This window comes from Poecile atricapillus, chromosome W (genome assembly GCF_030490865.1).
Source record: "Poecile atricapillus isolate bPoeAtr1 chromosome W, bPoeAtr1.hap1, whole genome shotgun sequence".
In the NCBI taxonomy this organism is placed as follows: domain Eukaryota; kingdom Metazoa; phylum Chordata; class Aves; order Passeriformes; family Paridae; genus Poecile; species Poecile atricapillus.
Genome location: NC_081288.1, coordinates 23,935,825 through 23,959,571, shown reverse-complemented (window position 1 = coordinate 23,959,571; position 23,747 = coordinate 23,935,825). Strand labels below are relative to the sequence as shown.

Sequence of the window (23,747 nt, the reverse complement as noted above, 5' to 3'; positions counted from 1 at the left end):
GAGGACAACCAGAGGACAGACCTCCCTAGGAAAATAATACTGTGCCCTGGTTTTGAAGGATTTAGGTCATGCACGCATCCATTCTCCTTTGACCTGCATGTGCGAGGGAAATGCTGAATGGGAAATGATAATGCAAGCTAATGGGAGATTGCCCTTGGTCTATCTTTCATGGGACAAGTTATACATTTCAATAAGAACTGGGGGAAAAAAGCACAGCTTTCATTTGATTTTGTTTCCCTGTTTAAGCAATGTAAATTCTCACCACATGTTTTCTGTCTGCATGGCAAGGTCATCCAGTTCCCCTGATCCCTGAAAACTTTCAGTGACTTCAGTAAGCTTTGAACTTACATCAAATGGATGTATAATCGTTGACAGTATACTGAAGAGAAAATAATGTCACTCCAAAAACCTTCAAGGATCTTACCAGCATAGTCCCAGTAACAGGGAAGCCTTTTTGGAGCAGAAAGTGGAAGTCACAGAATCCCAGGCTGGCTGAGGTTGAGAGGAACCTCTGGAGGGCACCTGGTCCAAGTAGGACCACATGTACATAAGACCACCATGCAACTGGGGACCAAGCAACCTTGCCAGGTAGTCATGGCATGACACCACAAATCCTTGCTGGCTGTGTCTAACAGACAAGATGTCATTCTTTTAAGATCCTATTCAAAAGATCTTCAAACTGTGAACTGATATCCATTTCAAATGAAAGAAGGGCTAGGAGTTATTTAGCCAAGATGTGAATCTACAGCTCCGGAGAGAGCCAGAAAATTCAAATCTAATGTTTATCCAAGTTGGTTTCATCTTGTTAAAAGACAGGTTTGCTTTTCTTTCATGCTGAGGAGTGTCTGGGGCAGAGGGTGGAGTCCAAATCCACAGCGCTTTTGGTGTGAACTTGGATAAAGGACTGTTTGGAAAAGCACTGCTTTAAATCTGCAAAAATGCTAGGTCAGAAAATGAGGGGCTACTTATGAAGGAAAAACAAAATAGAGATCAAAAGTGAAAAAGTCAAGCATACATCAAATATTTGGTTTTGATTTCATATGTAAAAAACAGCAGCAAATCAAAAGGAAAATAGGAATGGCACATCACCATAATTTAAATTTCTTCTTCAAAGTGCTTTATCAGACCTTTATAAAATATATAACACTGCTTAATATTTAACAGCACTGTGCAACAAATATGCTGTTTATATAGAAGCAGTGGTATGTAGCAATAGCTGCTGCTCTTCCTCTTTCAACAGCGGAAGGAAAGTGAAATGCAAAACACAATGTGTTTTGATCAAAGCTTCTACAGGTTTGAAACTGGCATCTGATCCCAGACTTGCTCTCTGCTGTGCTGGGTCAGAACCAGTCTGGAGGGCAACAGATGTTTTCTTGATGTTCATTCTACTGCTCAGTTTGGGTTTTGACTGATAAAAAAGTTCATATCCTAAGAATGCAAAAAAGGCATGCTTGGAGTATCACTGCTCAGGGGAACAAGGATGACGTTCCATCACCACAGGATGCTGCAAGATTAATGCACAACACTCAATAAACACACTGCAAGAGCATTAACAGATTCTGCACCAGCAACGTGCCCACAGCAAAGAGGGAGAAAGCAGCACACAGCAAGGCTGGGTTTTCTGCAGTAGTTTCTGACTGACTTGAAGCAAAGAGCAAAAGCAGCACAGATACATGCAGGACTGAGCTCACTGACACCGAGATCTATGGGAGCAATCAAGGCTAAATACATTCACACCACATGGCACAATTCTGACACAAGAGCTACAGCAACATTTGGTGCTTGTTACCCTCATAGGATGAGATGCTGGAGGATCATCTGTGCCCTCCTTTATGGCATGGCAGAGATAAAGCATGCTCAGAAGTTAGGTGCTAGGGGTTTTGGTGCATGGAGGAGAGACCTCCCAGCTGCAGATGGCATTCCCAGATGATTCTTGGCTGGAAACAAGGTGGTTCCACAGAAAAGTGCAGCTATGGAAAGATCTAGATATCCTCTGCAGAGGTGTCTGTGCTATGAATCATTGCCTGTGTTAAGTCACTGCTTCATCATTTGCACTGAGGTATGTAACATAGACTGAATAAAATGGGTCAAACTCTGACAGAGCTCCACTGACGTCAGCCCAGCTCAGTGCATGCAAAATGATAGTTGATCATCTCCTCTTTGAAAAAAAAGCCAGACTTTGACCTGGGTTGCACACCCACAGAGGGAGGAAAGAGGACCAAGGACCTATCTCACCTAGCCTGTATGGGCTCCCTAGATCTCTGCTCTGGCATGGGTTCAAAAACTCCATGAACTGCCCCTGGTCTCCTGAAAGTGTGCCAGTCCACCTGCTTACTACAGTCAAGGAAGCAGAGCCATAAATTCCTGCTGATATTTAGTATCAGCAAATCAGTACTCCTCAATCAGCTGGGGGGATAAGTGTCTTGGTCCAAGGGCTCCAGGGTGCTACAGCTGTAAAAACAGGGCAGCCCTGACACGGATGCTGAGGAGTGCCTCGACTGCACGGCGGGAACACACCAGCACTGACAAAGTCTGATCTAAAGTTCCACAAAACAAGAAAACACAACTTAGTACCACTACCAGTGGGCCTTTTTATACCCCAAACAGGACCACTGTGAGTTACAGCCCCAATCTAGGGACATGGCAAAGGAAACTATGCAACAAAATTTGATACTGCCTGTGCCACCCACTGTCAGATGTTGACTAATAAACTGGATAGGGATCAAACTGGTGAGTTTATTAGAATAGGAGCATGACACAAAGGAAATGAGCAGAGCATGAGGAGAGAAAGCAACATCTCGAAAAGCCAGAGAGATGAATGAGTTTAGGAAAAAGAGATTTAACATGTACTGATAAAAAGGAGTGAAGAGACATCAAAAAATGATCAGGAACTACAAGTACAAATAGAAGAGCACAGCATCACTTTTAACACTGGAGAAGGCCAGCTGGGAAGACGGCACGGCAGACAGACTGAGCTGTCGCATTTAAAAATGAACACTGGAAAATTAAAAAAAAACTCGAACCCATCAAAAATCAAACCTAAGCCAACACAGCACTGCATTGTCTCCTTCTTACCATTCAATGCATAATACTGATTCCAAAAAGCAGCTGAGGGTGTCTGCTCCATTTTACACTGTGTAAGGGGACACTGCTCCATCATGGACACCATCCAGAATCACAAACACTGAGGAATGTAAGATAAAAAAGGGGAAGGGAACAGACTCCCAGGCTTGACTCGCTCAAGACTCTTTTACTTTGGACTGGAGCAAACATACTGACAAGCTCAGAAGAGGTGGGAAAGGGATGGGAAAAAGCTTGAAACATAAGGCTGACAGGGAACAGTGAAGTCAGCTAAATATACAGGGTCACTTTTCAGAGTTGTGAAGCTGTTCCTGCTAAGCAAGGGAAGAGAGCATACGCGCACACAGAGCTGGAACCCTCCCCAGCTGCACTGTCAGTGCGGGGCCCTCTTGCCAAAAAGTCTTTGTGATCTTTCCAAGTGCACAGAAGGCTGACACCAGCCCAACAGCAGGATGTTCCCTCCAAGGCCACCCTGGTTTGTTGCCAGTCTGCCAGCCATCAGCATTCACACAGGCCATCCTTTCCTCAAGAGCTCGCCCTGCAGAAAAGGTGCATTTCCATCAAAGGGGCTGGGAAGGCTGATGGGAGGAACAGAAGATCATGGAGAGCCAATGCTCTTCTGCTCCTCTTCTACCCAAGGACAGTCTCAGGGTGGCAGGACATCACCACACTGGATGCTGGCTGGGTCAGGCAAACTTTGAGGTCTCCCAGAGATGATGGAGTGAAAAAGGTAGGACTGACCAACGTCCTGTGAGACTGATGACCCCTCTCTAAAGACAGAGTCCATTCTGAACCTCCCTACTCAGCAACCCTGTGGGGCTGGGCAGGCTGCTTGGCACCACCACCATCACTGCATAATGCTGCTATTCCCAGAACTGAGAAATAACATGTTTGAATTCATAATACACACTGAACATAGTCCTTGTGCTCAACAGCAAATTCACCCCTCTAATTCAGGGGTTCAATCACACAGCCTGTCAACTCCCTCCCTTCCCTAGTGTTAATAAAGCAAACAATTGCTTTTATAAATAAAAGGAAAATTAGAAACAAGTGAAATAATCTCAATTTTACATTTGCAGTAAAATTGTGACCACGTTTTTTAACTTACAATGCAATACAATTTTCTCCAAGTCCTCTTTTAATTCCTGACAGATACTGCCTCTACAGCTGTTATCTTCAAGATCATTATAGTGTTGCCACTGCACATGATTAAATGGACTGAGGCTTTATATGGGGAATGCCATGGTAACGATAATTATTTGCAAATGGTCACTGTCAAACACTGTATGGTGACCATGACACTCCATCATACTCTGAAGTACTCAAACCTCTGAAAGGAATCAAAGATAATCTTCTTCATTTGTAATGGGTCCTAGCAGTACAGTAAACTGTTTTTCTTTTCTCAAACTCACATTATAAAAACATAATGCAGCACTTCTACAGCAGCGCTTTAAACACAAGGGACATCGGTTTTTTTTCATTTTCACTCTGACTGGCTAAGAGAGAATCTGTGCAGATCTTTAATAAGTTACTCATGGGCTGAATCCATTTGGGAAAACGAATGATTCAAAGGCAAAGCGTTTCCATCGTAACAGGTAGACGCAGCTGATTCAAAAGAATGGGAGTGCGGTCTGTGATGAGCAGCAGGACAAACGCTCCCCTTGGCTCGAATGAACAGATCACCACACCGATAGCCAAGCATCAGAACCTTGTTTGCCCACCTGGGACTCCATCACCAGCCCTTCCATCTGAAAGAATGATAATCTGCTAATTAAGTCCATCTTTTCATTTTGTAGAATTTATCCAGTTTGTCCTAAATATGAATGAGGTCTTGAGTCAGAAATTATAGTTCAGCTGGTTGGAAGCCTGGAAGGAGTCACATTTTAGCCAGCAATATACATGCATTTGCAATGCTGAATTTGTTGGGGTCATGGATCACCGTTTTGATCTGGGCTGCACAGCCCATAGCACAAAAGGGTCTTGTTCCTTGCCTGGGGCTCTTCAGTGAGACTACAGACACAAACAGCAAGAGTGGGAGCAGCAGACAATTTGATTTAAATTTGTGAGCACTCTTTGTTCCAACATGGTGCTTTAAAAAGGAATATAATGCTGATATTAATAGAACCGCAATATAAATACTATATTGAGACAATTATTTGCATTTTCAGTTTTGGAGAGAGGAAAATGTAAGCACAAACATGTTGATCAAAGTGATGAAGAGCACTACTTTTTATTGCAGAAATAGAATATATCCATTTACTTTAATCAGGAGCTAAATTCAGGCAAGAAAAAAAAATACTCCGGATGTTTATTATCCAATATCTTACTCTTATCAAGGGTCTGAGAATAAATTGGTTACAAATACTGGAAAATACATTAAAAAAGTGATGTGACTATCAAATCAAGACCCAAATCTGTATTTCAAAACAGTCTAAATACTCCAGTTCTGTGTATATAGGTCAGGAACCATGCTCAAAATTAAATCTGAGCTCAGACTTTGAACAAGGCCACAGTGCCATAGGAAAGTTTCGGTACAGACTCATCTTTCATATGAACAGATAGCACAAGTCTTCACTAATGAGGGGGAAACGGTGTGTTATCTGTATCCTGATTATTGTGTTCAGAAATGTAATATAGGGACATGTAATTTGTTCAGGGATGCAATAAAAGGGACAGAGCAGAGGAGACAGCAGTAAGTGATGCTGTTTGCAATGGGAAAAAGAAGGCTGGATCCTAAAGCCCATAAAAATGCAAGTATATTCTGCCCTGAAAGTGGAGGAAAACATGAGGCCCAGGTCCACCCCTTCAATGTTTTTATTACTGCTGTCTTCAAGCAGACAGTTGGCAGGACAGGTTGAGATTCACCTCAGAAAACCATGCTCTAAGTAATAAAATCTCCTTCATCTGCTGGCACCATCTGCCCCAAGGGACTGCTGGATTTTGTCAAGTAGGTTGTTTGCTACTGCTCACATTTTTGTATCTAATTACAGCAATAGCCATGGCTGGTGTTAAAAGATTAGTGAAAATTTGTAGGAAGAACAAGGACATTCAAGAAGCTAGGCAAACACCAACCATTCCTACTTGAAGGTGGTTGTATCTAATTAAATAACAGAATTTCTTGGCAATTTTATACTCTCTATCTTTCTCCAGAAACTCAGCCCCTTACCCAAAAGATTTTAAGAGAGAAGGAAGAGCAGTGGAAATAATTTTTCTATCTTCTAATCTCTATTTATTTAAGTACATTTATATTTTCATACTCAAATATAAGCACAAGATTTCCATAAATAAAACATTAAATGCAGCTCTTCTGCTTTCACTTTCAAGTTAGAAATGCACACGTGTGGTATAGTAGTGGGATGGTAGAGAGACTGCTCTGAAACAATGAAACAAATCCTCCCTTACTGCATTTTCCCCTTTCCATGGTTTTAAGAAAGCTCTCTAGAATGAGCCAAGGATGCTCAAATAGTATTTGCTTTTGAGATTGATAATCCAATTTTCCTACAGAGCCTTCTTTAAGAGGTATGGTCCCAGACAGCAAAACAGACTTAAGTATTCTCAGGACAAGGCTAATTGGAAATCTGGACTGATTTTCCAAGGCTCTCAGACCCTGCAATTAAAGACAGATTTTCCAAGGCTCTCAGACCCTGCATTTGCCTGGAGACCTTTCTGGATCACAGCTGCAAATGCAGCTCTGAGTGCTGGGTGAGCCTGCAAAGGGCAGCAGCTGAGGGAGCACATGGGACTGGAGGTTAATAAAACTGGTCCAGTGCTGCAGCAAGGCTTGGATACATCTACACCTCCCACCCAAACTTACTCACGACTTGCTAATACTCACACACTCCTATGTCCATGCTGACCTTTAAATAGTGTATTTTTCATTCCAAAATGTTTACTCCTGATCTATTTCTGGAGAAGAGCCACAGGTTCCCTCAGCACACACTTTGCTCAGCTAAATGAGCCCCTTTCTTCATGTTTACCTCCATGAGAACATTTTGTTAAAAAAACAGATCACCCCAGCCCATTTCTTTCTACCTGGTCCAAAGGGAATATTTTTTTGACCAGGACACAGCATTTGTGATTCCACATCACTTCCTACCACTTTCATGTGGCACCAATACTTTTTTGTTTCTACTGGAAATACCTCTCCCAACACAGCCTCAAAATGCATTTGCTTTTTTCATGGTTGAGGAAAAATCCACTTTTGTGGTTTACAATCATTCTGAGATTGAATACTGCCCCGCAGCCTTTACCACCACCTTTCCAACATTCTGGTCTCAACATAGTATATATTAGGATGCATATATAGTGTGTATGTTACATATAAACTGCAGTTTGTGTATACTTATTTAAAAAACACATGTGCCTTCCATTTGTGGAGAACTGCACTTCCATTTGTGGAAAACTGCATTTAATCCCATTTATTTTGTCCCAGCCCTCAAGGTCATCCACTTTTTCCTGGATGATATCCCAAACTTCCTCTGTCAGGACAATGCCTCTCAGCATCATGGCATCAGCAAATTTTAACTTCATGAGCACACTGCTAAGATTTGTGCCAAAACCCTTTCTGAAAATTAAAAAATACCAGTTTTTAAGGATGAGAGCTGAAGGTCCCTGCTTGCAACCCCATCTCAGCCAACCCAGCCATTGCCACCTCTCTCAAAGCCTGCCCCTGCTCACTTTCCAATTTCCTTACTAACCCCCATCTTCTTGTCTTAAGAGATCCCTGCATGGACTGTATCAAATCTTCACTCAAGTCCAAAGAGATGAAATTCTACTGAATTTCCTTGGGGTAGAAAATCAGTTATCTTATCAAAAAAGTTATTAGATTAGCCTGGCAAGATCTATCTTTAGAAAATCTGTGTCACATTTTATCCCATTTTTCCCTCAACAACATGTCTTTAATCAGTCTTTGTTTGAAAAAACATTCAGAAGCCTTGCACTAGCAGCCTGGAATTTTCCTTGGATCATTTCTCATCCTTTTCAAATGCTGGGCATTACTATTATTAATCCTTAGAGTTATGGCATCACTCCAGGCTTTGTTAAAAATACTTCCCTCTGACCCTCTGATTTTGTGAGGCAGCTTTTTCTCATCGTTGGGATAGAGGTTATCTGCTCATCCTGATTTGAGTGCATTAAGATGCGTAATTTTTTCTTTTATTATTGTTTTCCCATTTTCATAACCTTGTTGCTATTTTTTGTTTTTCCAATAGGATTTTCTTCCCCCAAAAAACAGGAAAAGTATTCACTTAAGATCCTGGGTGATGGCCTCTGTTGGCATGGATGCACCTCAACTGACTATATCCAGCTGCCTCAGGTGGCCCAAAGGGCCTAGGCATAGGTGAGGCCTTATTTAAGTGTGCTGTCCCACTATGAAAATATCCTGGACACAGCTTGGGTTTCCATCTCAGTGAGCTGTTGTGCACCCAGCACTCTACCCATCTGTGAAATCTATCTCTTTGCAAAAGGTGGTCTGGAGGAAGGTGAACCCCTACATCCCTGCTCATCTCCCAAAGCTGGCAAGAAGGAAGAAACTTGCTGGCACATCTGCTGCTGTAAAATGAAAAGAGAACAGGAAGGAGACAGGCAGATCCTGACTGACTCCAGCTTCCCTCACTCCTCTACTCAGAGGCAGAGCAGCTCCTCTTTCAGAAGAGGAAATCATTGCAAGAAATTAAGGTGACGGTTTTTTTTAAACAGCTCAGAAAAAGGGCAAAAGAGAGGAATGAAAGGCAGGAAGAAGCAGGGATGATTTACAAAGCCACAGAATAGGAACCTCGCTGCTGGAGTATGTGATTGTGCTGGCAAGTGTCACATGGATTTGTGGGGAGACCTCCATGCTGTAGTTCAGATAAGAAGCTGAACATCTGGGTTTTATCCAAACTGATCCTGAACTTCACAGCCTTTGAGATCCTGCCAACTCTCTCTCTCCCCATATGCATGTTTTTCCAGTGTAGAAGCTGATTTTGCTTTATGCACTTGCCATGACAGGTTGTGAACCAACACCGTGGAATGATGCAGTATCACCTGGGCCCATGGGAACTTTTGGGTTCAGGTCTCTGTGTTTTAGGGTCTAAATAAGACTGCTACAAAAAGCCTAGAAATTGAACCATTTTCAAGGTTCTACTTAATAAACCTTTCCCATAGAAGTCACAAAATTTATCAAGCTAACTGCATTTAAAATCCTCCAGCTTCCATCCGTCATGCAGCTTACTTGAAAAGCCATCCCCTGCAAAGTTGTTGTATTCCCTCCCCCAGTGTTAGAATTGATGGAATTGATGCTCCTTGAGGAGTCAAGAGTTGGAAAGGCACCCTCCCTAATGGGGAGGAGTGAAGGGCTGGTGTTTGGCTTATGAAAATCAGAAGTGCTGAGGGTCTGCTGAATACAAATAAAAAATTACAGGCTGCAAAGTTCCAAATTAACATCCTGATGACTCACATTATTCTTCAGAAAAGCTCAGTCTTCCCTTTGATCTCAGGATTACAGGCAGCCAGGGTCTTATTTGCAGCTACTCAAAGAACCTGCTGCACTACACCAGCACAGGCACAGACCTCAAAATAAAACCCAAGGTACACGAACACTCATCTGCCAGCACAGTAGAGAGATTATCATTTTGGGACATCAATAGATGAATCTAGCCCCTGCAGTCAAATACAGGCACACTGCAAAGGCTGGTCTCTCTGAATCTAGAATTTGTCTCAGGAATAGTTTTCCCTTTTCATTCTCTTCTGACTAATCTCAGGCTGTGCTCTTGAGGCTCGTTCCCACTTTTAAGACAAGCAGGACAACAACAATCATTTGTATTTTTTATGAAAAGAATTCTTGCTGGCAACTTTAAACTATGTGCTGGTTCACTCTCCATAATTAATACATTCTTCTGCAGTATAGTTCAACTCTCCACAAGTACAAATAATTCTGAAACTTCCTAATAAAAACTAAAATTGTGTAACAGTTGATGAGATTTTTATATATATGTGTATACACTGTCAAAATAAAATTTTAGGTCACATATTGTGGGGCTTTTTTAATCCACAGGTATTTTATTGTATCTACCTTAATTTTTAGGACAGAGCACATACAATAGAAACATTACTGCCTCATTTGCAATCCTACCTAAATACTTGGAGAGCTATTAAATTAATTGTGCCTTTTAAGAACCAAGTGCCAGGCCTTCAGACTGTGTGTAGTACCTGTAAGTTCTGACATTTCAGTAGGGACACAATCTAGCACTTCTGGAAATGAGGGCCATGGTGGGCACCCAAAAGGGAAGCAATTACAGGCAAGATTTGAAATCTGAAATGCTCATGATCTGGCTTTTGAAATTCCATATATTTCATCAATTAAATATTGAATAGCTGTGACTATAAAAAGCCTATGTTGATCTGGAAGTAAAGTATTATACTCTCTGGTGAAAGAGCATGTCAAGGCCACAGACAACAGAAGGCAGCTGCTCTCATGCAGGCTGTCACAAATAATCATGTAAATCAGCCCTCTTCTTTCTGTGTTGCAGGAAAGAATGCATCTACTGCTGTATCAAGAGGCAGACTGCTGAGAACTGGGGTTTTGGTACAAATTTGTGAAGTAATAGCAGTGAATCATTTCTGCTTTGGCAAATTCAGAATGCCTTTTCATACGAACATCAAACCCCAACATATTCTTGACTCCAGACCAGTCCAAGAACGTACTTTTATCCAAGTACATAATAATAAGGCAAAACAGACACTAAAAACATATCCTGGCAATAAATACTTTAAGACTTCATTAGAAAACCAAAAGGTCACATGTGATACAGGAAAAAGTCAAATTATCTAGGCTGACATTTACAAGTAATTTGAACTGACATTAGCATGAAAAATACAATTTTACTGTAAGAAGTAGTCTTACCTCTAAGTTTAAATGTGCCCTTTAAGCATTAATGCTGAAAACAAAGCCCTGAAAAATATCTGCAGCCGTGCCAATTACATCTCAGTATTTTAGAGCAAAGCAAAGTGAATCAGACAATTAGCAGAAGGCTTCAGCCCCCCATTAGCAAGCAGACCCTAATAGGAAGAGGGAATAAAAAAACAGAACACCACCGTGTAAGCTCTGATAAGCAGATTAGGGGCTCAATACAGCTGGGAGATAGTCAGGCACCCATTACCATGCAACCAGCTTATGCACAGATGCGAGCAAATACCGGGAGCTGATTTTGCAACGCACACAGCGAGAGCCGGAGCATCCCTGCGCCTCCCCAGGCAACAACAGAGCCCCGTGCCCGCCCGCCCGCTGCTCCCCAGCAAAGGGAGACACGTTCTGCACAAAGCAGCCCATCTGCATCCCGTGGATCAGCATTCCCTGGACTTACTTTAACTGTCGAGGCTCGCAGTCAACTCCCGGCAGCAGGAGCCTGGCCGCCTGCCGTACGTCATCGCTGTCCACCGAGAAACTGCGCCGGTGCCCCGCGTGAGCCACCGCCACCCGAATCCACTCCATCAGCGGAGGCAGCACGATGAACGGCCTGGGGAGCACACAAACATCAGTGCCAAGGCACACCAGCATCACGGTAACAGGTAGAGAGAGGCAGGGAGCAGGGGGGTGCGGGTGTGTGCGTGTGCATACATGTGTGAGAATATAAATATATACAGAGAGGAGGGAGCAAGGATAACGAAAGAACGGGAGAGCAAACCAGCTCAGCAATTTTCAAATAGGTCTAAATCAAGATGTCTCATCCTGTCTCCAGGGCAGGACTATTTGGAGGGTGAGATTTATGAGCCATGCTCATCCATGGGGCTCTGTGAGGTCAGTGCACCCAACTGGCAAGCCCTCCTCCCATCCCTCAGAGTGTAATCCCAAAAAGAGGACAGGAGTCTGGCACAGGACCACGTCCTGCTCTGGCTGACACGCTGGCCTGGGTTTGCTCCCTCATCTCTTCACAACAGGGATGCGAGAACAGACCTGGGCAGAGAGAGGGGATGCCCCAACACTGAGATGGAGAGGATGGAGAGGGAATGCCCCAGGAAGTCTCCAGCATCTCCCGCCGATGCAATGGGCACCTTGTGCTCAGTGCTGCAAGTGGGGACTTTGCAGCCAATGTGAAGGTCAGCTGTGAGCAAGGCCAGAAATCAGAAACCAGACTGCTTGGTCTCACTTTCACGGTATCAAACTGCTACACCTTTGGGTGCCAGCTGTTCTGCCAACTGTGCAAAAACATACAAAACTGGCCCCAAAAGTGAATGCTGGGATTCTGAGCCATGCCCCCATATCAGAGAATTGGTCCTTCACTCCTGGACAGCCCCATGTCCCAGCAAGAGCTGCCCAAGCTGTAGATGAAGCATGCAGCACACAGTTCACTCCATCTATGCTAAGAATTATTTGGGAACCAAGAGAAAGATGCCAAACCATGAGTAAAAACCCATAGCTTCAAGTCCTGTTTCAGAGGAAAACTAAGACAATAACTGCAGCTGAACACATTGAAGGTCACTGAAAGTCTCTTGCTTGCCTTTCCTTCTGTGGTCCCTTTTCATGGAGGAAGGGAAGAAGTCTGCATTAGGTGCAGAGTAGGCAAATATTTTACATTTTAAATGCACAACTTTACCTCAAAAGGATCTACCCTGAGAAAAATTATTTAAGAATATGTTGACTCTGGAATATCCTTTTCCTATTTATAGCTCTTTATGCATTTATTTCCCTTTTTGAGGACTTGGCTTTACATAGCTCTGACATTAATATTCTTGAGGGGGGATGAGATACTTCAGAAGTGCCGAAGGACAGAGAAGCCCTGAGGCCACTAACTCTCCCTAGGACACTGGGTTCCCAAATCTCACAGGCACGTAAATGAACAACCTCTTTTTGAAATATGACATCTTTGGCCGAGTTGCCACTTCCATCATTTTTTCTATTCCAACATATCACCATCACCTCAAGACCAGGCTGCATTTGTTTCCAAGGCTTTTGCTCCCCCCAGACCTGCCAGGGCCACAGAAGGAGGGAGATAAGGACAGAAGATCATCTCCCACAGCTCACGAGAAACAATTTCCTAACCCAGCTCATTTGTCATGAGGGTGGTGGGAGCCAGAGCAGGGAAAGGGAGGAAGCAGGGGTGTATTTGTTCCTGGAAGGTGACTGCTTCCCAAGGGATCTTCAGAGCAGAAGGGACCCTCTTTTGAGGCATGATATACCTGGGAACAAGTTATCAGTGGGAGTTTTTTCATCACTTGCTGAGCAAAGAGCAGAAAAGGAGCTGCAAATCACACTGCAAAACTGCATGTAGTTACACAGATAACTTGGTTCTAGGGAATACAATTAAAGGAAAACTCAGTTCGAGGTTATGTTTTGCATGAGTGAACACAGTTTGGATGAGAGAAATGAAGACAGGCTTGTACAGGGCCTTCCTGTAACATCTGCTGGGCAAACAGAAAAGCAGAGGGCTGTGGCTGAACAGGGGGCTCAGAGGTTCACACTTTCCTCCTCTAGTGCAGGACAGAAACTCATCCAGCACAAAATCTGCCCCACACATTAAGGAGCAGAGAAAATGAAAATATTTACAGGAACTCAGATAACTGCACTATAAAACTGCTGCTTTTTTTTTTTTTTTTCCCAGTCTTGCAAATTTCAACAGAGAAATAGAAATGAGCATGGATATTTGGTGCAATAAATCCCAAGAGGGAAGAGAATCAGTGCTCTGCAGAAGCGGGAAAATTTTCTATAAAGTCCAATTTCAGTTCCTAGATGAGGATATAGAGCTTGCTCACAACATATTACATTCCTTTTTCCAAGGAAAAGGGAAAAAAAAAATCATCACTGCCTATCTCAGCATGTCAGGAAATTTGTATTTTGAGAAGAAAACCAAATATGGCTGTGTGCAATAGGTTAAAAATACTCTTTGAGAATCTGTGCACCATGTGAAGGGTTGGGTTTTTTCTTTTAAATACTGTTTATGTGCCAAAGAGGAAAGAGGAACACAGAGTTATAAGGGTGTGATAATCCACAAGACAATGTGACATCAGCAAGAAATATTTCACTTTTCAAACAGCACTGTGTGAAAATGGGTTAGCCAAATGCATCACATCACTGGCATATACACTGATTTATCTCTGGTACAAAGGCAGGTACAAACCAGGAGAATTCAGTAATTTTGTGTTTGAGAGCAGACACAGCAGATAAGTCACCTAGTTACAAGATTTGGAAGCACATGCCTTAATTAAACTAGTCTAACCATGGTGCTGGGCTTGATTCTTCCTGAAGGATATGGGAAATCAGGAGCAGCTCAGCTGCTGCACAAGCACCTTACCTGGGCTGCAGGTGAGTGAGTGCTCTGACCTCCTCCTCCTCCAGCTTTTCTCTGTACCTGTGCTTAACTTTAAATGCACGCTTCTATCCTCTAATTCCGTACGGTTTAAAGTTAAGTACAGACTTCAGTTTTTTGGTTTTTGGTTTTTTTTTTTTTTTTAAAAAAAAAAAAAGATGTTTTTTGGCACAGACTTGTATTTTCCTGAGCTCACATCTAAATGGAAAAACATGCCAGATCAGGATGCAGGGAGAGGCCTCTGCACAGAGAAACTCCCATCCCACACACAAGAGCTGGAAGGTGGGGGAGGGCTGGGGGAGGCCAACACAGAGCAGATCCCCAAAGGGTTGGACCTTTTGGGCCCTGTCCCCCTGCCCTCGGCAAGGGGGCAGCTGGCTGCCCTTGGGACATGCCTTCTCCTACGTCATCAGAAAAGGCAATTATGTGCCTTTATTACTATGCTGGTGCCCCACCAACCCTCACAACTCTGGTTCCTCCTCCCAGGCAGCATCCTTCTGTTCCCTCCTGCCACCCAGCACTCCTCACATCTATTTTTGGACAGCTCAAGGTCCCATAAACTCCTATGCCTTGAAGACATCTGCAGGTAGCAACACCCTGCTGGCCCTGCCTCACAAGGGACAATTCCTCACTGTCCTGGCTGTCAAACATCCTTCTCCCCACTGCCTTCACACTCAGCAGCTCCCTGCCAGCACCCGCCCTCCAGAGTGGGGCAAACAAATCCTCCCTACGCCATCAGACCTCAAAGTTATTTCAGTTTTGTGGGGCTGATGTCTCTGGAGCACTCAATTACAGAATGACTCATCAGAAAAGCAGATGTTATTGGGGGGGGAACCTAAATGTAACCAAATGAGGGGTTCCCTAAAGCCTGCACTCCCTCCAGAGCCACACACAGCCTTCCTGGGCTGCCCACTGCCCCCCCTCCCTCGCTTGCTGGCACACAGAGATATTAAAACTCTTGTCATGCATATGCAATAACTCAGGCTTTTCCATTATTATTTGCAGTAGTAGTAGTACTGTTATTGTTATTGTTGTTATGGTAGCAGTCTACCTGTATATAAACAGGAGAAATTGTCAGGTGAAAGACCATGAGAAATTGTGCACCATAAAATGCAATAGGATGCTTCATTATTTTTGCATGGGTCTGTGAGAAGATAGATGAAGCTCCTGTCTGGACACCACCTGCTGCAATGCTGGATTTGCAAAGCACTAGGGCCAGCACTCTGACAAATTCCAACTCCTAATAATCCCTGGCCCTGGTTTTTCACAGGCCCTACCATCACTGCAGGGTGCAGAATCCCTGCTGGCTGCTGACCAGCTTCACAGTCCACCTTCTGTCCAGAGCAGGACCACTATAAACAACCACTCTCTCCTGGATTTCCAGCAGCTGGAGTTCTTCCTCTCTGCTGCTCCCTCTCCCCTACAAGTATTAAGAACTCTCATCACCTCTGAATGCTCCTCACACAGGCTCACAAACCCTGGATGGGGCACCAGCCCCCTGTTCCCAGCACAGCCTACTGGGAGTGTGCTCCAGGTCCCAGAGCTCATCAGTACACATGAGATTTCCAGACAATCACAGTGCTCCAAGGGAAAAAATTACCATTTCAAGTGCAGCACAACATCCTCTTTACTTCCAGGGGCACTTCACCCCGCTCTTCTGCAGAGCACTCTTCCACTGCTCTACCTATGGAGCCCTTGCCCCACCACATGCACTCACTGACTGCCTGCATTAATCAAACCTCAGGGAGAGGACTGGCTTGACAGCCACAATGAGAAGAGAGAAATTCCCAAGGCATAATCCTACTCGGATGTGAATTCCCACAGCTGTCTCCCTTTGTCCCTCCCTCGGCATCCCCAGCTGTGGAGTGGACACAGCTGAAGGACCCAACTCTGCATTAAACTTGGTACAATTGCTACAATTGCTCCAAATGACGTGTTTGCAGGATTCCTTTGGTTGCTGAGGAGGGTGGTGGTGGTGTAGGTGTGGAGTTTCTTCTCTCGCTCCAGCCAAGGATTGCTGACTGCCAACCTCTGTGGCAATGACAGGCAGATTGGTACACAGAGGTTGCTGCTGTTTAAATTTGCAAAAGCTACCAAGTAAGAGTTAAAGGTGCTTCTCAGCAGCATAACGCTGCACTTTTACACAAAAAAGCCTTTCTAGATAAAGATAGGAAGATGTTTTTTCTTGCAGATGTGAGTCAGCAACTTTAACATTGTAAAAAGCTCTTTATATTGGTTTATGTTTTCTCGGGTGGCTTTTAAAGAAAATCCCAATAAATTAATTGAAAAGCATCCTAAGTTCTGACAAGTTTTCATTTGGAACATATGATGAAAATATATATGCAATGTTAATCCATTTTTAGCATTATTGAAAGACAGAAAAGCATGGTTTTTTTTCCGATGTCGAGAATGCATTTCAGATGGGTTTCTGGGCTGCAAAACTCATTTATATTTACACCATAAGCTACTTGTCTTCAGAGGGAGCAAATATTTTTTGATGCCCTCAAAAAGCTGCCAGTCCCAATCCTTCTCAGAAACTCAGCAGTGCCAGCTGATGCTCCATGTGAGTTCATGCAGCTACTCTGTGCTAGGCAGCTGCTCTGCCACCCCTGAACCCAGCTAAGGGTGGCCCAAGTAGCAAGTTCTGCATCTTGTTCAGGATGAAGGATCCAATTTCCCTGCTCTCACATGAGCCTCATGAGACCTGCCTAGGCAGAGGAAGGGTTTATCCTTAGGCTTTTGTGTACCAAGACATTGGTGCTCCAGAGTCCACACACGGGTATCTGCAAATCATGGGTTTTGAACCCACATCCAGGGCTGGAATGAGCTGCCCCTGTTGCCTCTCCTGCATTAAAAACATTAATGTCTGAGACTTGAAACGCATCTGAGTTAAAGTGATGACTCAGCCAGCAACCACAACAGGCAAATATTTCACTGGCAGTTTTGACATCAGATTTGACACGACTGGCAATGGCATAAATCCCTGAGGACACCCAGCATTCAAAGTGCAGCACAGAACAACCTGGATACCATGCACTTCTCACAGGGCTGCATGCAGTCTCCTCTACTTAGAAAATCCTATAGCCATCCCACAGACAGCAGAAGTCCAGCTTGATAAATCAGATGTAGAATACAGACCCAGTCCAGCAAGGATATTGCTGTGTAACAGCTACAAATAATGCCTGAACTATTTCTTGTAACATGTGCCACCTCACACGCTGCAGGCAGCTCCAATAACACTGCTGAAGGGATTTCTAGAAAGTGGGAAGTTTGATATTTAGCATGCAAATCCAGAGGATTTAGGTAAGGATGCACTGGGATTTCTTTTCAGTGGTTCCAAATGAAATCAACTCTGCCCTCAATTTTTACTTCAGCAAGGCTACAGCTTTACTATATGAAGTTTCCAATCAAACAGTGGATGAAAAATAGATAGGGTTACACGGTGCTATGGCACACTGGCACACCAAGCATGTGTAATCCCTTCTGCATATAGAGGTTCATTCAGGTTTCACTGCAGGATTCCCATATTCCCTGTGCTTTGCCTGTTTTTCATTAGCATTCCTCACCACTCTCTTCTGGTCTTTGCTGGAGACTGCCCTACCCAGGGAGTTTGTACCACATAATAATTTAAATCAGGGACACTTTTCCCCTAGTTCTCTTACTGAAATTTTTCTATAGGTATAATCTGTACTACACACATGGCTGTAGCAGTTACAAAAATACTCTGAAAGAGTTCAAATTACTAAAAAAATTCTTTTAATAGCATGGAACACTCCTCTCATTAGAGGAGCTGCATTCCATTAATTAGCCAGCTACACCAATAGTTACCCAAAGCATGAAACAAAACTGAGGTTACCCAAACTCTTTCCATTAATGATGAATGACCACAGTCTACAATTTGCAGGTGTATCCATGTGCAGGGAACATACATCTTTTTGTGTCTGTGTGTCCATGTAAGCATGCAAGGCAGGCAGAAAGATTAAAAGCAAGCAGTAACAGCCCATGGGAGTTTCCTAAGGGACTGCTCCCCATATAAGGAATAATAGTTAAGGAAAAGTGAAAAGAAGGTTAAAACCAGACACATATCCATCAACTCAATTAAGACTGGAGGAGAAAAGCTAACAGCTGCCAGGTGGTACAAGGAGCAAATGCTCCTCCAAGGTGGAGCAGCAGAGGAAGCACTGGAGAAGGCTGCCTGTGAATCAATGGGTGGTTCTGGGCTGGCTGAGCTGCTGAGCCACAGCTTCTCAAGGAGTTGTTAATAGGGAACATGGCAACTTAGGAAGTAATGAGGACTTTGTCAATACAGCTGTGGATAAAAGTGGGTAAGGAACCACTTAAGGAAAAACAACATCACACAAATCTGCAGCTACAGATTCTGCGCTTTCCGGTGCTTAAGAAATTACTTGCAATAATTTTGGAAGCATTATAGGGCCTGACAAGCCAAACATAACCACGGGACAGATCTTTTTATTAAGCTAGAAGCAGCAAGCAAGAAAGAAATCTTGACAATAGTACCCTCATCTACAGTTCGTTTTCTTTTTTTAATTCCCAGGAAAGCAAAAGAATCACAGACCTAAATAATCCACAGCCTCCTGCAGGTGGGAGCACCGGAGGAGCACTGCTTTTGTAGCAACACCCAGCACATGGGGATATTTATCATGAGGATAAATGGCCCCAGCACATCCCAGCTGGGTGCAATAGGGAAAGGGGGACCCCACAAAGAGGTCCACCCTCTCCCTGTACCTCCATGTCTGCCAAAATAGCCATCTACGTGGTATCCAGGGTGAGCAGAACTGGCTTGTGTTGGTGAGAAAAAATCAGAGAGTCTCTGCCAAAGTGGTCAGATTGAAGGAATATGAGTTTGGGGTGGGAGGGGATCACACATCCATCTTATGGTTGGGTTTGTCAGCCTTTAGGAAGTGGGGAGTATTTTTCAGGTTTTCTGAGCAATTCTGGCCACTCTCCACTCTTCCCCCTCCCATGAAAGCAGCCCCACCTGCACCAAGAGTTTCACTATATAGTCATTTTTCCCTTTTATTTTCTGTAAAGATAAATACTATTAAAAACATACTGCATTCTCATTTCTCTACCTCCATGAAGAGCAAACACTGAGAAACACTCCCTAGAAACGAAGTGCCAGATTTATTCAAAGGTAAAAATCCCTTTTTATGTGTCCCCCAAGGCTCTGAGGGAGGTACTGCTTTCTGAGCTGGAAAGTGCTAAGCCAGGCAGCAATGCCACCATACTGGATTCCCCTCCCACATCCAGCCTCTGCAGAAGCACATGTACAGCCTTTGCAGCCTGGCCTTGTTCAGAGCCAAAATCCAGGTGGGCTGGAGATGAGTGGGAAGAATGGGATGGCCTCACGGTGCCACCAAGCCCTGCAAATGCTGGGAGAACCCTTTGGCTGCACCCCACAGCCCTCGCCTCCATGGGCTTGCACTGTCAGGGAGGAGGGGCCAAGACAGTAGCCAGGTTGGCTTCACAAAGAGCCAAGGACAACCTCTATTTCATGAAAATACTGCCTGCAGCCAGATCCACACTGTCCTGGCTTCTCTGCACCAGCAGGGACACAGAGAGGCCAAGGATGGGGAAAGATGCCTAGACCTCCTTGCTTCCTTCTGGCCTTCTTACCGAACAAAAACAATTGCTGCAGCTGGAGAGCAAATACAGCAACAGATACAACACAAACCCCGCAAATATTCTGCATATAGAAGTGTCACGTTTAACAAACCCATCTCCCTGCAATGCATAAAACCCCATCATGGAAACGGAAGCCACCAAAGATAAGTCATGGACCACAAAGCATGACTGCCTGTAAAAAAACAAAACATGGGAGCTGGGTAGGAAGGCTCCTCAGAGCACTAGAGAGAAGTCAGCCTCACTGCTCTCCTTTCTGAGCAGCACAGGGTGGTTACATCCAGCTGGTGAAACTCCAGAGCTCAGCTCCATGGAAATATCCGGGCTCACACTCAGCCCTGCACTGCTCCCACTCCAGCACTAATGCATGTTTGATTAGGCAGGAGGAGATGTGTCTGCTCGTTCCAGAGGTGACCACAGGCTCCTGGCAGTAACACCGAGTACTTGCTCTGGGGCTCGCCGCAGTCCTTCACTGCCCTGCCAAGGGAAGGCGTCCTGCCAGACAGAGCGCTCAAAATAAAGCGAGGAACAATCGTTTTACATCATCAGTATGTCGAGTGCTCTAACAAAGAGGATGTGTGTTAAGGCAACCTCAGAGAAAGCAAAACTTATTAAAGCAAATGCTGAAAGTGATTTTTCAAATATCCCTGCCCTTTTCACTCCTGTACAGGGAAGCCTGAGGAAATCTTACAAAGCCAGAGGCTCAGCTTTATTCACCCCTATATTTCCTCTGGTTCCAGTGGCATTATTCCCACAGATGGGAACTACAGATCAGGTGAGGGTATATTCTAATTTTTTAAAATTTTTTTTGTGCATACTAACCACTCTTGGATGTGAGTTAGGCCTTCCACAATAGTAAGACTAGATGACAAATCATGAAATCAAAAACAATTAAAAAAAAAAAGAGAGAAAATTCTGGATTCTTGTCATTTCCCTTCTGTTTTTTTTCAAACTTTGGAAATAACAGAACAAAAAGTGACAAACATGCTCACAGAGCGACCCAAACTTGAAAAGAAACAAAATGCCATCCAAAGGCAAATGGCAAAATTCCCAGTAACATCATTAATGCCAGAATTTCATCTTGTATGCTCTTCTGCAACTAATAAAAAAACTATTTCAATTAAGATATCATATTATATACCATTTACAACTACACACACAATGAGACCCTTCAATGCTGCTTTTGAGATGCAGACCTCATCCCGCAACAATAGCCAAGCCCCAGATGTACAGATCAGAGTCTGGCTCACATGTACACTGCCATACATACTCTGGGTGTAAATGTGGAGCCCAGCCTGACAAACCAGCTTGCATTTGCATCACCACAATACCCAGCCTATGAATTCATATCCAGCACCTTCTAAGCACCAGCCTCACCTCCCATCTCTGTACTGGGGACGCCTGGTTTAGGGCTGGTAGGAGTGTGGCAGGGAAGCAGCAGAGTGTGCCCCAGCACACTGCTGGAGACATGTTTTAAAAGAGGGTTTGCTGGGCTTTTGATGGGAGATGGATTTATTTTCTTGGTCAGCAATCTGTCCCCTGTGCTGAGCACCCTGCCTGCCACCTTCAGAGGCATTATCCTTCTCACCTTACATCAGACCCTGAGTGAGGACAGGGCCACAGGTGCACCTCCCCAGCCCTGCCCATCCCTGGGGCAGGGACAAGAGCAGCACAGCTGGCACTTACCACATCCCTGGCCAGGGCAGCCCCGAGGTCACCCCTGTGCCCCGTTACTCTGTGTGGCTGGAGCCCAGCATCCTTAATGACTTCTCCCCTCTACACACTACTCTATTCATTTTCCGCTTCCCCAATCACAGCTGTTGAGCCCTATTAACGCGTAGGGGAAAAAAAACACATTTAAACCCAAACCTGCTAGGCCAGAAATAGAAGTTCTCATTTTCTTTTCCAAAACACAGAATAGCTGAGCAACAACGAAAGGAAAAGAAAATCTCTCCCAAGTGCACATCTGGAACCAATTTGCTGTCTGTAGCCACTGGGTGTCACTTTTGATATATATTGGTTCAGCCATGCAGCAGTTCGGGGAGAGAAGCAGATTTCAAGGAGGCGATCCCAAACCCAAGCAGACTGCTCCGCAGCCTCTCGCACACAGGCTGTAATTAGCAATTAGCCAGCCAGGCTGATTTATTAACACAACATCCTCACCACAGCACCCAGCACTGTGCAGGGGCTCTTACCTCTCAGTCTGCAGCGTGACTTTGGAAGGCTCCACGTTGGGGTTTTCCCACTCCATCTGTGGACAGTGCATGAAGTAGCAAAGGGTGTAGAGGGCCTCCGGCTCCCAGTAGAAGGATCCCTGCTTCTGGTGCATCGGCGTCCCGTTGCCGTGCTGCTTGGCATTCAGGGGCTGCAGGTGGTGCATCGCCCGAGACACCAGGTCACCTGGAAAAAAGCAAGAGCCAGGTGAATGCCAGGCTGTTCAGCTGCCTCTCCTGAGTTGCAAACTGAAAGGCATGCTGGCTTGGTCCACCCTGCCACTTAACCTCACATGTGCAAAGAATCGAGGTAGGACGGGATCCTGGGTGTTACTCATCACCAGGCTGAACTTTTCCTGGTGGTTTATGTGGTGTGGTGTGACGTACCCAGGCTGCAGACAAGCCCACAAAGGCCTGCAGGATATGTGGTGTGGGAAACATCAGGCTGGCCCATCTCAGCACCACCAAGAGAGCTGGGCCAGGATCACAGTTACCTACTTAGCAGCCTTTGGAGGATGCTAAAACCCCACAGCCCCCCAGAATGATCGTGTGAGGTGGCACCAAAAGCTGCATGCTCCTGGTCAGAGGGACAGTGAAACCCAGCCCCTTGGAATGAGGAAAGAGGCAGTCAGGTAACACACAAAGCAATGCAGGAGGATGTGAATGAGCATGTAGGTGAAAAAAAAAGGGGGAAAAAATAGATGTCTTTGCTAAAAGCCAACATATAAAACGTGCAACCAAAATCAATTTTATGAGTCCAGGCTAGGCCTGGAAAACTTCATGTTAGCAGAAAAGCAAAACTTATTAAATAGGCTCACCTGGCCCCCCAAGTTTCCAGAGCACTGAAAATGGACAAAGAGGAAGATGCTCATCGTCACCCCTGCACTAATATAGTTTGGGGCACTCCATCACAAGGCAGATATAGGAATCCAGCCACAACATGTGGACTGGGATCAGCAAAGCCAGCAAATGAGATTACCAGGCAAACACATGGGCAAGCAGCAGTGCAGTCTCTTAGCACAACACTGATTGTAACTAATTAACTAAAGCATCTCCCTCCAAGGCAGTGGATTTTATGTCTATTGACTAGTGACCACTCTATCAAAGGCAGGGAAACAATTGTGTTTTAAACTGCCTTTTTTCACATGTTCAAATCATTTTGAAAGTGCTTTTGGGGGAAATAATGATCTCGAATCAAATCAGTTGGTTTGTTTTAAATGAAAATCTGAGCAAGAGCCCTTTGGGTCATTCTTAAGCTATACAAAAGCCAGTGATGAGAAAAAGAGGACATAATTTTCCACTGTTAAGAAGAAGTCACGCACTTTCTCTTACTTGCTTTTCCCAAGTGACCACTGAGCACTGAAACTTGGAAGGAAAAGTTTAAGATGTACTCCAAGGTAGAAGCATAAAACCAATTGCAGGGGATAAATAATGAACTCCTGGACAAACTTAAAAACACTCTGACTGTGTGCATGGCTGAACTACGGGTTTTTGCGAAGTCCCACCTTTGAACACAACACATCACCTC

The 23,747-nt window shown here is 44.4% G+C and overlaps 1 protein-coding gene across 3 annotated transcripts in view; it reads right to left on the bottom strand.

Moving 5' to 3' along the window:
• Positions 1 to 23,747, bottom strand: part of LOC131592421 (ankyrin repeat and BTB/POZ domain-containing protein 3) — a 165,391-nt gene that overhangs the window by 33,806 nt on the left and 107,838 nt on the right. For all 3 annotated transcript variants that reach the window (XM_058863920.1, XM_058863921.1, XM_058863922.1), the window contains exons 3-4: positions 22,202 to 22,406; positions 11,424 to 11,576 (exon numbers count right to left, since the gene is read on the bottom strand). In XM_058863920.1, the coding sequence (XP_058719903.1) occupies positions 11,424 to 11,576; positions 22,202 to 22,406 (358 nt within the window). The remainder of the gene's footprint in view (positions 1 to 11,423; positions 11,577 to 22,201; positions 22,407 to 23,747) is intronic.